The 15,680-nt window shown below is 37.8% G+C and overlaps 1 protein-coding gene across 1 annotated transcript; it reads left to right on the top strand.

The window, feature by feature from the left end:
* The first annotated feature begins 4,445 nt into the window (after positions 1-4,445).
* LOC120258451 (leucoanthocyanidin dioxygenase-like) lies at positions 4,446-5,978 on the top strand. Its single transcript, XM_039265869.1, has 2 exons — positions 4,446-5,028; positions 5,192-5,978. The coding sequence occupies exons 1-2, from the start codon at positions 4,517-4,519 to the stop codon at positions 5,799-5,801; spliced, it is 1,122 nt and encodes a 373-aa protein (XP_039121803.1). The 5' UTR covers positions 4,446-4,516; the 3' UTR covers positions 5,802-5,978.
* Positions 5,979-15,680: the final 9,702 nt, after the last annotated feature.

Here is a 15,680-nt window from a genome sequence, read left to right as displayed (position 1 = left end):
GGTCGACTTTAGTGGTTGGCGGGCCGTGCCCGGCCCGGCATGATTTCTAGACGGGTCGCAGTGCCCGAGCACGCATAGTGCATGGGCTGCTATGGGCTCGCGGCCAGCCTCGCTTGACACCACTACTTTTTTTCACTACGCACTCCATCAAAGCAATTATTTATTATTTTTTTATTAAATACAATGACGTAAACTACCTCTAAGATAGTTTTTGGTGGGAAAATTATCCCCAAATTAATGTGGAGGTTTCGTTTTGGGTGATTGTGGCCAATAGCTATCGTGGAGGCCGTCCTGATCATTACACTCTCTCGTGCAAGTGCTTTTTTTCAATGATCCAGCAATTCTATGAATTCGTTGGTTGTTATGGTAAGGAGGCACGGAGAAGGCCACATCATGAGTTTCATCATAGTTACACAGTGGTGATCAATACTAGAGAGTATCCATGGGCATTTGGGCCAACAACCGAACTCCATTAGGGTAAAGCATACCATCCCAGATGAGCATAGGGCTTCTTGTTAGGTTGCTAGCGAATGTGGCTTTCATATAATGCGTGCCGTCCACAATATGTATAAAAAGAAGCTCGTGAAGATGGAGGTCGATGATGTGATGGAACAATTGAAAGAGCTTCAATTCCTCCACAACATTCATAGCGTAATCGTCGTATATCTGACCATGTTCTATATGCAGTTTTTGCACAGATTGTAAAAGTACTCGAGGTTGTATGCATTGGGAGTAAGGTCTTGTTGTTAGCATCATTAGTTGTGACGACGCCTAGTGTCCATCTCCAACTTGTTTGAATAAGTTAATGTACTATGTAGATGTTGTATCGAGAGTGCATGTGTAATAAACATCTCGTTGGGCGGTGGTATTTTAAAGCTAGAGCACATCGCCCAACAATATGTTGCTTTACAGTTGTGCTTTCTATCCATTTTCTATCTGTTAGTTCTGCCGATGTGGTCTGTGGTTTAAAAAACACTCAAAACACTCAAAGGGAACTCACACAAACCAAGCAAGAAGGAGACACATAAGATTGGTAACCCAATTCGGCGTTCACTCGTCTACGTCTTGGGGGGGGGGCAAGCCAAGAGATAAATAATCCACTAAAAAGAGATGAAAATAGATGAGTACAAACATTTGTCACTCACTCTCCCAACAATAAAGACCACTACACTCTTTAGATTATTTAGTGCTCACACCCTCCCCTCTACAAGAGACACCCCCAATCTCAGAGCAAGGTAGCTTATATAGACGCCTCAACGTCCCAAATATAGCACATACCCTCTTTAGAATCTTCGCGGCCACTAATTTAAAAATCTTCCAAAATTAGCTATTGCGACTCATGTTCTAACATGAATTGCAACATGGCTCTGACTGCTGACTTGACTGAGTTCTGGTTACGTTGTGGATGACCTCAAGACCCATCAACCTCCAGGTCATGCTTAGTCCGAGTCGGTGCAGCCAAATCTCCAAATCTCAACTGTTGGCAACTAGCCTACCTCCTCAGTTCCTCATCACGCAGTCCCCTCGCAAGGAGCGCACGCCTTTGTGCGTCTTCACGAAACTTTCCAAACTTGATCTTCAATTCACCCAAGTTTGGTTTTCAAATCTTCCCAAGAAAGATCTTCAATCAATCATCTTAATCATGCCAACAATAGGCATATCTTCAAATTTTACCCTTAATAGTCTTCAATCATACAATTGATAAATATTTCTTCAATTACGCTCCATCCATATCAAATCACCTAAATATAGTCTTGATGTGATCTTGTCTTCACGTTTCAACACATTGCAAAAAATAGCTTCTCCAAGATCTTCAAGATATTTACCTCCAAGCCAAGACTCATTGCCATGTCACCATGCTTTACCATGTCATCATTTATGCCACGTCACAAAGGTTGCCACGTCATCTTGTTTTGGTATCAAATTATGCCAATTATAGTGTGGTTGCACTAACTCTATCCTTCTCTCGTAGATGGTATAGGTTGATCGAATGTGGTTGTTGCCGTCATTGTTAGCTTCTTGTAGGATCTTTCAAGACTCGCGCAAGAGGTCAACGTAGTTGTTAATATTATATCATCACTGTTGGCTCTATTTAGGGGTTTAACAAGATCTACATAGCTAATAACCATTCAGACATCATGATTACCAGCAACATCCATAACCGCCAGTCCTTGGATGATGGCATCGATGTTAACTTCATCCAGGGGTTTGGTGAGGTTTGTGCAGGTGATCAATACGTCCAAACGTAGTCAGTCATTAGATGTTGGCATCATTGTTAATTTCATCCAAGGGTTTAGCAAGGTCCGCATAGGTGGTTAGAGTCGCGCGCCATGAGCTGATTGTAGCCTATCCCTAGATACTACTATCATTGTTAACTTCCTCTAAGGGTTTGGTGAGGTTCGTGCAGGTGGTCAACATATAGCCATTAGCCGTTTGTAGTTTATGGTTAGCCACAATAGCTATGCACCACCGAATCACCGATCCCAAGATGTTGCCATTGTTGTTGACTTCGTCCAAGTGTTTGACGAGGCCTACGCGTGTACAATGTCAGCGTGGCGAGCAATCCATTCCAACTTAGTTATCGACCACAATGGTCATACACATGCACCCACTAGATTTTGTCATCATCATTGTGAAGAGAAACAATGATAAGAAATAACTATGCGTGGTAGTGGCAAGAAAGAATTTCATTCTCATTATTCACGGCCTCATTTGGAGCCCATTTTTGTGTTGGGCCCTGTGGGCATGTGTATGTTAGTCACATGTTGACTTATGTTTTATAGATCATCTCTCATTGTGTTGGTGATGAGGATTGTAGGTCAGGATTTTCTTATTATTTTGTTCTTGAGACGAGCTTGAGAGTTGTTCAAGCCATCAGAGATATTCTTCATAGTGAATTTCAATTCCCGACCCTCATGGAGATGTAGGTAAGAGTGCCGAACTCCACGTAATTACTGTATCGTGGTTTGTGTGTGTTTTCTTCTTTATTTATTATTACTCTATCTTTGCATGTGTTTTGGAGACTAACCTTGACAGGTTATTGGAACATCTAAGGGTGTGTTGGTGCTTCCGAAAGGGGTCTTAAGTGAAGCCTTAAGTCTCCCAACAATCGTTGACTTGGTCCATGGGGTTAGCGATATGCGTGATGGAGGTCATCTAGGGCTAGCTGCCACATAAAGAACCCTTTTTAATACCCTATACACATGAGATTCCTGCTCCATCGCTCATGGATGGCAAATTTTTACCTAGGCCCTGTTTGATTACATGTAAGTAGTTGTAATTAGTTGTAATGTAAATAGTTTTACATGCAAGTAGCTATTTTGGTTTGATGTAAAAGCTCCACTTACATATAAGTGAAATTGTATTTCACCTAGTTTTACTGTATTTCAACTTACAGCAAAAAATTTACTGTAAGTTATAATGCAGTAAAGTAAGTGATATCCACTCACCATCATGCATGTTCATCTCATATTTAATTATAAAAATAATTAATAATGTAAATTATTTTTTTAAATTTAATTATAAAAATATTTTTAAGTAATAAAATTAAATAAATATTATATTTCTTATAATTTAATAATTAATTAATTAATTTTATTTAAATTAATTTTTATGAAAATGATTAAATAATTAATGATAATAATAATAGATAATGGAGTAATCTCATTATAAATTTAAATTTATATCAATCTAAACAAATAAAAAAAATACAAAATTCTAGTTATAACAAACCATGTAAGTTAAAATATAATATTTTTATTTATATTGTAATTTTATTTACATGTCATTTTACATACAAACAATTAAATAACCCTTAATATGGGGTGGATAGGACTTAAACACATTACCTCTAACATATGAATCAAATGTTTGAACATTGAATAATATATATATATACAAGAATTTTAAACATATATATTTATATATAAAGAGAAATGGAGACCAGTAGATGAGTAGCACCATTTGACTAGAAGACGAAGACGGGTGGTTGAACAAAGGACTTCTCAGCTCTCAAGAGACATCCAATTAATAGACTTGCAACCAGTGTCTTCTTCATCCGTTTATTTTTTTATTGGTTGTCACGTTTTGACTTCCTTTTCTATTTAATTTTTACACTAGGTGACAAACACCTACTCCTACCAAATTTCTGTGTGGGCATTATTAATTTATTATTAAAAATAGTTTCTGTGTGGGCTTTATTTTAAAAAATAGAGCTTATGAGAAAAGTATCAGGTATTCCTTATTTTAAAAAATTTACTTTTTTTAGGTAGCAGTCCGACATGATAGATATACATATATCTATAAAGAAAAATTACTATTTAACTAGCAATCCAACATGATAAAGACATCTAACAACGCTTCCCTAAGAAAAACAAAAAGGGTAACAATCCAGTGAAATAGCTTTTTTATACTTCAATGGGTGCATCTCCTCCTCTCTTTATAAACCGCAGCCAAATCAACTCATTCATCTTGACCAAGTTCACAAGCACACCTCCAGGCTCCAACCTCCACAACAATGGCCACCAAGGTCTTCATTCCCCGTGTCGAGAGCCTTGCAAACAGTGGTCTAGACGAAATTCCCCCCGAGTACGTGCGCCTTGAGTTCGAGCGAGACGACCGTCTCGGCGACGCCATCGAAGAAGAGAAAAAATCAGACGAAGGTCCCCAGATACCGACCATTGACATCAAAGGGCTCGATAGTGACAATGAGGCTGTGCGCAAGCGGTGCGTCGAGCAGATGCTCGACGCCGCTGTGAACTGGGGAGTCATGCACATTGTTGGACATGGGATTCCGGCGGAGCTCATTGACAAGCTCCGTGAGGTTGGGACACGGTTCTTTGATTTGCCGGTCGAGGAGAAGGAGAAGTACGCAAATGATCAGCCCTCTGGGATGATACAAGGGTATGGTAGCAAGCTCGCTAACAGTGCTTCTGGGCGTCTTGAGTGGATGGACTACTTCTTTCACCTTATGTTTCCTGAGAATCAGACTGATTTGTCCATTTGGCCTCATTATCCTTCCGATTATGTGTACGTAATTGTTAATTTGTTATATATTCACCTTCCACAAGCGCACGTGCATGCATGCATTGATGCTAAAAGTAGTATGTATAGTGTAATATTTATCATTCATTTAATTTATTTATTCTTACAATATTCAATGTGGGGCTTGATCCATATTCCATACATACAGTGAAGTGACAAAAGAATTTGGCAAAGAGCTCCGGGTGATGGCGACAAAGATATTCACTCTCCTCTCCCTCGGTCTCGGTCTCCCGGCCGAGAAGCTGGAGACCGAAGCCGGCGGCATGGAGAACATCCTGTTCCAAATGAAAATAAACTACTACCCCAAGTGTCCCCAACCCAACCTCGCCCTCGGCGTTGAAGCCCACACAGACGTCAGCCACCTCACCTTCATCTTCCACAACAACATCCCCGGCCTCCAGGTCTACTACGACGGCAAGTGGGTCACGGCCAAGAACGTGTCGGACTCCATCATCGTCCACATTGGTGATTCGCTCGAGATCCTCAGCAACGGCCTGTTCAAGAGCGTACTCCATCGTGGGCTTGTTAATAAGGAGAAGGTGAGGATCTCTTGGACTATCTTTGCTGAGCCACACAAGGACAACGTGCTGCTGCGCCCGTTACCGGAGCTTGTAAGCGATGCCTCCCCGCCCAAGTTCGGGCCACGCACGTTCGCGCAGCATGTGCGGCAGAAGCTCTTCAAGATAAAGGATGATGAATCATCTCCTCCTCCTGCTGCTGCTGCTGCTGCTGCTGCTGCTGATGCTGCTGCTAAGTGATCCACTGCCACTGGGTTGGGGTTCATATATAATAATTTAAGTGAGTTTAGAATAAACTATAACGTTTGGACAAATTGGCCGGGAAGTTTCAATGAATAAATTGAACTTTGTATTGGTTTTGCTACAGGACCAGCTCCAGCTGGTTTTATATGAATAAGATTATTAATGGTTTTCATTCCCCAATTAAGTAGCTGCATGATAAGTGGTTCTAGGTGGTGAGCCAATACTTTTAATTTAAAATGAAAAAAATAAACAATAAATTAAGCCTGTAATTCTTTGAGAAAGACCCTCCATGGTTTTTTCTGCTCTCGTTAAAGGTATGATTGGTACGAGTGCATGTGGATTGTAAAAGAAATCACAAGTGAATTGAATTGACCGAACTCAATCACCCTGCTTTTGGATTACTTCTCAGTAATATAGCCAAGACATTACATGAGATAGTAGGACCTGCCCAACGCCCCTGCTGACGTGGTTGAGCAGGTCATCACGTTCCCTGAGGACGCGGTCACAAGCCTAAATTCACGCCACACATAACACATGATTACATGATCGTTGACCCAATGACTTAACACAAAATTACAAGATATGACAAGCTATTTTCTTTTAACAGTCCCCCTCAATCACAGCCTCGTTGTACTAGGTTGAGATTGTGGCAAATCTGCGTGAATGGAACCTTGGGCAACGCCTTGGTAAAAAGCTATCGACTAGTCGGGTCGTTTGAAGAAATGAAACGAACCTTTAGTGGTTGACGAGCAACTTGTTCCAGGACAAAATGAAAATCCACCTCTATGTGCTTCGTGCGAGCATGGAACACTGGATTGGATGTGAGATACGTTGCACCAAGATTGTCACACCACAATATTAGCGCTGAAGACTGATAAATGCCAAGCTCTCTGAGTAAGGTCTGAAGCCATATGAGTTCAGCTGTCACATTTGCAATGGCCTTGTATTCAGCTTCAGTGCTAGATCTTGATACGGTTTGCTGTTTTCGTGAACTCCACGATATAAGATTTGATCCCAGCAGAATTGCAAACCCACTAGTGGAGCGTCAATCTTCAGGAGAGCCTGCCCAATCGGCATCAGAGAACGCACTCAATATATCATTAGTTGATCGCTGAATTTTCAGTCCATGACCAACTGTCCCCTTCACATACCGGAGTATTCTTTTGACACTCCCCAATGTTTGTCCGTGGGTGTCTGAATAAATTGACATACTCTATTTACTACAAAAGAGAGATCTGGTCTTGTTATTGTCAGGTACTGTAGCCCTCCGACAATACTCCTGTACTGAAATTGATTTTCACCTGTTAACTCTGATCCATGATCTCTTGACAGTTTCTCATTGGCTGCCATGGGAGTGGAGATTGGCTTGCACTTATCCATGTTGACTCATTTCAGAAGATCTTGAGCATACCTTCTTTGTGACAGTACAATTCCACCTTTGTCAGGAACAACTTCTACACCCAGAAAGTAGTTTAGCTCTCCCAAGTCCTTCACTGCCAGATCCACTGTTAATTGTTGAATAATTCTGTCAGTGGCATCTAAGGATAAGCTCACAATAATTATATCATCAACATAGATCAGCATGTACATTGTGAGTGAATTTTGCTTAAGAACAAACAAAGACGCATCAGCTTGTGATGGACTGAACCCCAAACTCAGTAGTTTGTCAGTCAGACGTGAGTGCCAGGCACGGGGGCCTTGTTTCAGTCTATATAGTGCTTTGTTGAGCTTGCAGATGTAATTTGAAGGTACTTGTGAGCTCTCATAACCAGGGGGTTGAGACATGTAAACTTCTTCTTTCAGAAAACCATGCAGTAAGGCATTTTGTACATCTATCTGCCTCATCTTCCAACCTTTGGAAATAGCCAGTGAGATAATAACTCTAATGGTAGTTTGTTTAACCACTGGACTATAAGTGTCTAGATAGTCAACACCATACCTTTGCTTGAACCCTTTGTCTACTAACCTAGCTTTATAGCGATCCACAGGACCATCAGCCTTCCTCTTGACCTTGAACACCCATCTGCAGTTAATAAGGTTCACTCCTTTCTTTGGAGGAACAAGTATCCAGGTCTGATTTTTTTGTAATGCTGAATATTCAGTATCCATAGCTTGTTTCCACTGATCATGTTGCATTGCTTCAACATAAGAACTCGGTTCTGCAGGTACATGCTTTGTCGTCGTGTGTGAGCTCTTTGCACAATATCGCATGAGTTCCATCCGTGTACTCTTTGGGTTTGACAATATTGTCTACGAGCCTTGTTCTCATTGGGTGGCAGTGTCGTTGAGCATCATTATCTTGATCGAGGGCTCGACATAGGAGTAGTGCCCTGCTGAATTTTTCCATTAGAGTCTTGGGAGAACTGCGGCTTTTAGAAAGCAGCTATACCAATTTGATCAGCAACAGTTTCATTAGGTCCATTGTCAGTAGATAAATCATCAACTACTGAACTACTCGATGAGTTACTGAAGGAGATGTTGACTGGGTTCTTTGTTGCCGGGTTTGTGTCAGTCAGGTAGCACTGACTGGTGAGGTGTTTGTGTAGGGAAATTGGACTGTATTTGTTGAGTTTGGAAGGGAAAAACATTCTCATCAAAAATAACATCTCAGGACATATAAATTCTCCCTGTTTGTCGATCAAGGCATTTGTAACCCTTGTGACTAGCACTATAACCGACAAAGACACATTCTTTGGACTCGAGTCGAGTATGTTTGGGGTGTAAGCTCTCGGGGTTGGGCCAGCATGTACACCCAAACACTTTCATGAATTTGTAGTCAGCCTTTACTCCAAGGAGACGGTGTAGAGGTGTGTCTCCACGGATCACATAAATTGGCATCCTATTAATGAGGTAGCAAGCAGAGTGAAAAGCTTCATCCCAAAATCGAATTGGCATAAGAGATTGAGCTAAGAGAGATATGCCTGTCTCAACTATGTGACTGTCTTTCGCTCAACAAGACTATTCTGTTGATGTGTGTGAGGACTAGAGATTCGATGTGTTGTGCCTACACGAGTGAACTGCTTGTGCAATCGGTGGTATTCACCACCCCAGTCTGATTGTGCAGTAAGAATTTTTCTGTCTAGTAATTGTTCAACATGACACTGGAATTGAAGAAAAATGGATTCTACATCAGACTTGTTTTTGAGGAAATAAATCCAAAAAAGCCTGCTGTAATCATCAACAAAGTTTACATAGTAGCGATAGCCACTTACAGAGACTCGAGCTGGTCCCCAAACATTGGTGTGTACCAGTTCAAGAGGGCTTGATGAAACATGGGAGGAAAGAACAAAAGGCAATTGATGAGCTAGCCTTGGCTTGCTTACAAGCACTACAAACACTAGACTCTTTATTTGGGACTACAGCAAGGCTATTCTCTGCTAAGATCTGACGATCAACTGCAGGTGTAGGATGTCCTAGTCGACGATGCCAAAGTTCAGAAGAGGCTTTGACAGAAATAAGGGGTCGCCTGGGTGGATTATTTGGAATGTTGTAGAGGCCAGCCATCTTGACAGATTCCCTTAAGAAGAATGTTCTTTGTGGCTCGGTCCTAGACAAGAAAAAATTAGGGTGAAACTCTATGTAGGCATCATTGTCGGAAACAAGTTTGTGGACAAAGAGAAGGTGTCTATTGATTTCAGGTACATGTAAAATGATTTTCAGTTTTAAAAGGCGACGAGCAGCAGTAATTGATGAATTACCAACATGAGCAATGGACAAACCTGCACCATATTGGCGACTTGAAAACGATCATTGCCGGTGTAGAACTCCTTGGCTGTCAGGAGCTCGAGGTCGTTGGTGATGTGATCAGTTGCTCCGGTGTCTGCATACCAGTTGGAGTCGATGGCATAACTGTAGGTTACAACTGCACCAACCTGGGTGTCGTTAGCGACATAGTTGTGATCGAAGCGGTGATAGCAACGAGATACATCATGATTGTCGCGGAAGCAGATATGGCAGAGCTGTGTTTATATAAAAAAAATAAATAATAAATAAATTAAATGTATTTCCTATTTTAAACAAAATATTCAAATCTCAAGACTAGCCGAGATCACAGATCTCAAAGGCGGGTCTAAAAATGCACAAATCTCGGGGATCGGTCGAGAGCACCGATCTCGAGGCGATCCAAAAAAATATCCAAAAATACACAAATCTCAAGACCAGTCGAGAGCACCGATCTCGAGGCGATCCAAAAATATCCAAAATACACAAATCTCAAGACCAGTCGAGAGCACCGATCTCGAGGCGATCCAAAATATCCAAAATGCACAAATCTCAGGATTAGCCGAGAGCACTGATCTAGAGGAGATCCAAAATATCCAAAATGCACAAATCTTAAGATCAGCCGAGAGCACCGATCTCGAGGCGATCCAAAATATTCAAAATACACAAATCTCAAAACCATCCGAGAGCACAGATCTCGAGGCGGCCTAAGAGCAACTCCAACCTAACGCTGAATATAACGTTTCTTAGCAAAATTGGCGCAGAATTTGGTCCAATCCGGCGCCAAATTCTGCGCCATATTTGCGGAATGCTACAGTGGTGCGCAACATGTAGCGCACCACTGTAGCAGCGCTAATTCTTTTTTTTATTATTTTTTTATTTTTTTCAGTTTTCATTTTGATTTTTTTTCTCTTTTTTTCAGTTTTATTTTTTGTTTTTTTATTTTCAGTTTTATTTTTTGTTTTTTTCATTTATTTATTTTTATCTTTTTCGGTTTTTCAGTTTTAATTTTTCATTAATTATTTTTTAATTTTTTAAGATTATTATTTATCCTTTTTTATCCTTTTTGATTTTTTTGTTTTAATTTTCAGTTTCTTTTTTTTATTTTTCCGGTTTATTATTTATCTATTTTTAATTTTTTTTGGTTTTTTAGTTTTAATTTTCAGTTTATTTTTTTTATCTTTTTTTATTTATTTTTTATTTTTTATAAAATTTATATTTATATTTTATATTTTAATTAAATTAAATAATTTATAATTTAAGTTTGTATTTTTTTCCATTAATAAAAAATAAAAAAATTAACGAAAATAATACACGAAATATAACTTCATTAAAATTAACAAAAATTACACGAACAATAAAATAAAAACATAGAAAATAGTCACAACATAGATTATCATCGATAGCAATAAGAAAAAAACCACAACACACAAAATACAACTAATGAAAGCTGAAGTAGATGGGTCTAATAATCTGCCATGTTATCGCCACTTCCACCAATATTGCCAAAGATATCACTAAACATGTTAGATCCAGAAGGGGGTGGTTGTTGAAAATGTCCTCTTTTCTGTAAAATTTCTTGTTGTTGTGCTTGTATACAAGCACGAATATTTGGATCAGCTATAGAATTCAAGTCTCGCATCAAAATTTTGTCCTCATATCTCATTTGTTGAAAAGCAAGATTTTTGTTCTGCATTTCTAAGAACATTTGTCGATCTGCATTAGTCTTCTCTAACATCTCCATAATCTTAGAGTTATCATCTTTTAAACGACTAATAGAAGATGCTACTTCGTCATCCATTTTTTTCTTCAATTTGGCTTTCTTCTGTCCGATTGGGCGTTCAGAAGGTGACCCACCAACACTATCATCTAAGTTAAGAGAAATTTGAGAAAGTCCAGGAGATTCTGGTGCTTGCGATTCTGGAGTGGGATTTTCAGATTCTGATGATGCATAGTCAAATCCATGCTTTCGATTAATTTGTCTAGATGTAATAACATTATCTTTAAACTTCTAAAAGTTCCTTACAATGTGCCACACATGATCAAACTTGAATCCTTTCTTATAGTTAGGATCGTCCAAAAGCATTCTCTTTGCTCGATTCATCTGTAAATGATGTCATGAATTATCTCTTGTCAAATTATAAATTTATGAAGAATAAAATATATAAAAAACTTACAATATCTTCGTCTGATGCACCACTCGGATTTAAATTTTCCACTTGTCGAATACATCCGTTCAATTTCTTCACTGCCTTTTCTATTGTCTGCATCCTGCACTGTAAAGACCGAGCAGAACGTTCCACCGAAGATTTATCTCTTGTCAAATTGTATTTCTCCTCCATTCGAGACCATAATTGCTCTAAAGACTGGTTCGTACCAATAATGGGGTCTTGAGTCATTTCCATGTATGTTTCACAGAGATGGACATCTTCAAAAGGAGAGTACCCCGCACTACGAGATTGTTTAGACATGTTTTCTTCGATTACAATGAAAGTGAGATTTTTTGATAATATTGGTTAAAATGATAAACGACATGAAGTTGTTTATATAGGCAACATAATATTTGATATCATCCCACCAAACCCTATCGTGTCACACTTCCCAATGCCAGAAGATAAGAGATTGAATAACGTGCCATCTTATCTTCTTAGCAACCGTCCGATGGATTTCATCTGCACCGACACCGTTGGATTTGATATCATCCCACCAAACCCTATCATGTCACACTTCCCAATGCCAGAAGATAAGAGATTGAATAACGTGCCATCCCACCAAACCGACACCGTTGCAATGAGACAAGAAGCATGCAGAAAAGATGTCGAGAGGGCATTTGGTGTTCTACAATCTCGTTTTGCAATTGTGGCAGGACCAGCACGGTTTTGGAGGAAAAATATCTTACATGACATAATGACTGCATGCATTATTATGCACAACATGATAGTTGAGGATGAACGAGATCTCAATGCACCAATCGTGGATGTAAGTGAAGTGCCAACCCCAGTAGTTGAATTGGTACAAGATGAAGATGCTCGATTTGAACAATTTCTTGGTCGTTACAGGCAAATTAAGGACAAAGACGCTCATATTGCACTTCACAATGCATTGATTGAACATTTGTGGTTGTGCTATGCAAATGAAGAAGATAATTAAAAGCTTGTGTGCTACTTTAGTTTTTAATAATGTGTTTTTTTCACTGATGGTGCTTGTTTGTATGTTATGTTTTTATTAAGTAATTAATGTAATGTAATGTTTGTATTTATATTTGTAGTTTATCAATCAAATTTTATATTTAATAAATATTTATAAAAAATATAAAAATAAAATTTATATTTTAAAATAATATAATATTTAAATTCAATGGTTAAAAGTGAAAAAAATTAAAGATAATTAAATTTATTACTAGTATGAATATAAAAGTGTGAAGTGAGAAGAATATTCTTGGAATATTCTATTTTAGAGTTAAAAATAGAGATGATGGTTGGAGAAGTTTCTACTGTACCAGCTGTATTTTTGTGTATTGAAGCGCCAAATATAGAGTTTTGGGTTGGAGATGGCCTAAAACACTCAAATCTCAGGATTAGCCAAGAACACCGATTTCGAGGCGCTCCAAAATATCTAAATATGAAGACCAGACGAGAACACAAATCTCGAGACAGTCTAAAATACTCAAAGCTCAAGATCAGCCAAAAGCACAGATCTCGAGGCGATCTTAAATATTTAAATTCCTAGATCTGCCAAGAGTACATATCTCAAGGCAGTCTAAAGTATCTAAAATCTCAAGATCGACCGAGAGCATAGATCTCGAAGCGATTCTAAATGTTTAAATTTGAAAATCAATCGAGAGCACATATTTAGAGGCGATCTCAATCTCAAGATCAGCCATGAATGCAAATCACGAAGTAAAAAATAATAATAATAAAAATAATAAAATAATTAAAAATAATAATTAAAAATAATAATAATAATAATAATAATAATAATAATAATAATAAGGAAAAAAAATCAATCAAATCATAATAATAATAAAAAAAAGATAAACCAAATTAAATCAAAAGAAATCAAATAAATAAATATATATATATATATTATAATATTAATATTAACACAATCAGATAAAAAGAATAATAATAATAATAATAATAATAATAATAATATAAAATCAAAATCAGATAAATAATATATAATAATAAATCCAAATCAGATGAAATCATTAAATATATATAATTAATTTAAAAGAATCATATGAATCATTAAATAAAAAAATAAATAAAAATAAATAAATAAATAAATAAAAAATAATAAAAATAATAATATAATAAAATAATAAAATAAAATAAAATAATAAATCATAAATAATAATAATAATAAATAAATAAATAAATAAACTAAATGAAAATAAAAAAAAGGACGTGGGATTGGGCCGTGGTTGCCCCACGATCAAGCAAAAATATATAAATAAATAATATATATATATATATATATATATATATATATATATATACGTATTATATTTTAACTGATTAGATTTATTTTATTTATTTTATTGTATATATATATATCATATTTGAACTATTTAAAATTTTATTCGTCATTATTATTATTATTTTATTAGTATTATATATATATATATATAATAAAATTTTAGATATAATAAGATAATTGATAGCAGATAAAAAATAATAATAATAATAATAAAATAGAATATTATATATAATACATAGATAATATACGAATATATATAATTATAAATAAAATAATATTAAAATAAAATAATAATAATAATAATTAATAATAATAATAATAATAATAATAAAATATATAATAATAATAATAAATTAAAAAAAGTAATTTAAAAATAATAATAATAATTAAAAAAAATGGCGATGAATTGGTCGTGATGCGTCATGCTCCCTCATGATTTCCTCACCGCCCATGCAACCGCCCACCATTGGCACACCCGCTCAGAGGCTTTTAAAAGAACGTAGGAACGAACGAAAGAGGGAGGAGGACAAAAAGAAAAGAAGAGGCGAGATCGAAAAAGGAAGAGGAAAGGAGAAAGACGAAAAAGCAGAAGAAGGTTCTCATTCTCCTCCAAACCTATATCCATATATATATACACATGTTAAAAAGTTGTCGCTCATCGCCGATTTCGCCGCCGCTTGTCGCTGTTGTTGATCGCTGCAGTCATTGCCGTGTTTCATCATCATCATCATCAAGAAATACATATATATATTGAAGCTGCTTCCTTTGATGAGGAGCTTGTGAAGACAAAGGACTCTAAAAAAAAGCTTGATGAGGGGGAAGAACAAGTAGAAGAGCGAAGATCGAAGGAGAAGAAGCTTCAGAGGAAGAAGCTTAAGACTCGGGAATCCTCGTCCCAAGGATGTCGCCTGAAGAATGGAAGAGCCAAGAAGCCTGCAGAAACAATGAAGACGGAGGATTTGTTGCTCGTCATCATCATTGAAGCCGCTCGTCGCCGCCTTATCATAGCCGCTCATCGTCACACCGATGCCGCCATTATCGCCGCTTCGCTATCGCCGCCGCCGCTATTGTCACTGCTATCTCCTTACGAGAAGGAAGAGGAAGTCTAAGAGCAGTCATATTCTGTCGTGAGAGTTTGAGAGCATCAATCGAATGGTTCAGGCCGGCGTTTGCTCCACCTTCGTGAAGATCCTCGTCGTCGCCTATAAAACCCGTATCCTCGTACGAGGTGCTATGAGATGGTTTCGCTATGGATGGGATAGCTTCCAGGATCTTTTGTTGCGAGAAAGTTGATGGCCAGAGATGGAGCTATGTGCCGAACTTTGAATTGCCGAGGAGCTTCAGACTAGTCATCCGCAAGGCTGTTGCGTCTCAGAACCTTGTGTCTCCTATTGACGAACATGCCTCTTTCGTGAGGTCTCACATAGTGCTTGAGGACTTTCCATGATTCGTAGCTCCGACACTAGGAGGTGCTCACAAGTTATCACAAAATTCCCATATGTCCTAAACCAAGTACAGACGCTCACCAAGATTGAAGCCGCTGCGAAGTTGAGAGAAGAAATCGAGGCTTGAGAGTATCTATGGTGACAAGTACCCCATCGGACTTCGGATCCATGACCTAAAGACCAGTACTCCCCAGCACATGGACATCATGCTTGTCATGAAGAAGAAGTT

This window comes from Dioscorea cayenensis, chromosome 4 (assembly GCF_009730915.1).
Source record: "Dioscorea cayenensis subsp. rotundata cultivar TDr96_F1 chromosome 4, TDr96_F1_v2_PseudoChromosome.rev07_lg8_w22 25.fasta, whole genome shotgun sequence".
Lineage (NCBI taxonomy): Eukaryota > Viridiplantae > Streptophyta > Magnoliopsida > Dioscoreales > Dioscoreaceae > Dioscorea > Dioscorea cayenensis.
Note: the sequence above shows the minus strand (reverse complement) of the source record. Positions and strands in the feature narration are given on the sequence as shown.

Bases quoted from the DNA above. Each gene is read 5' to 3' on its own strand.
- LOC120258451 (XM_039265869.1), top strand. From the start codon at position 4,517: ATGGCCACCAAGGTCTTCATTCCCCGTGTCGAGAGCCTTGCAAACAGT. The intron at 5,029-5,191 runs GTACGTAATTGT...CCATACATACAG, and splicing joins CATTATCCTTCCGATTATGT to TGAAGTGACAAAAGAATTTG.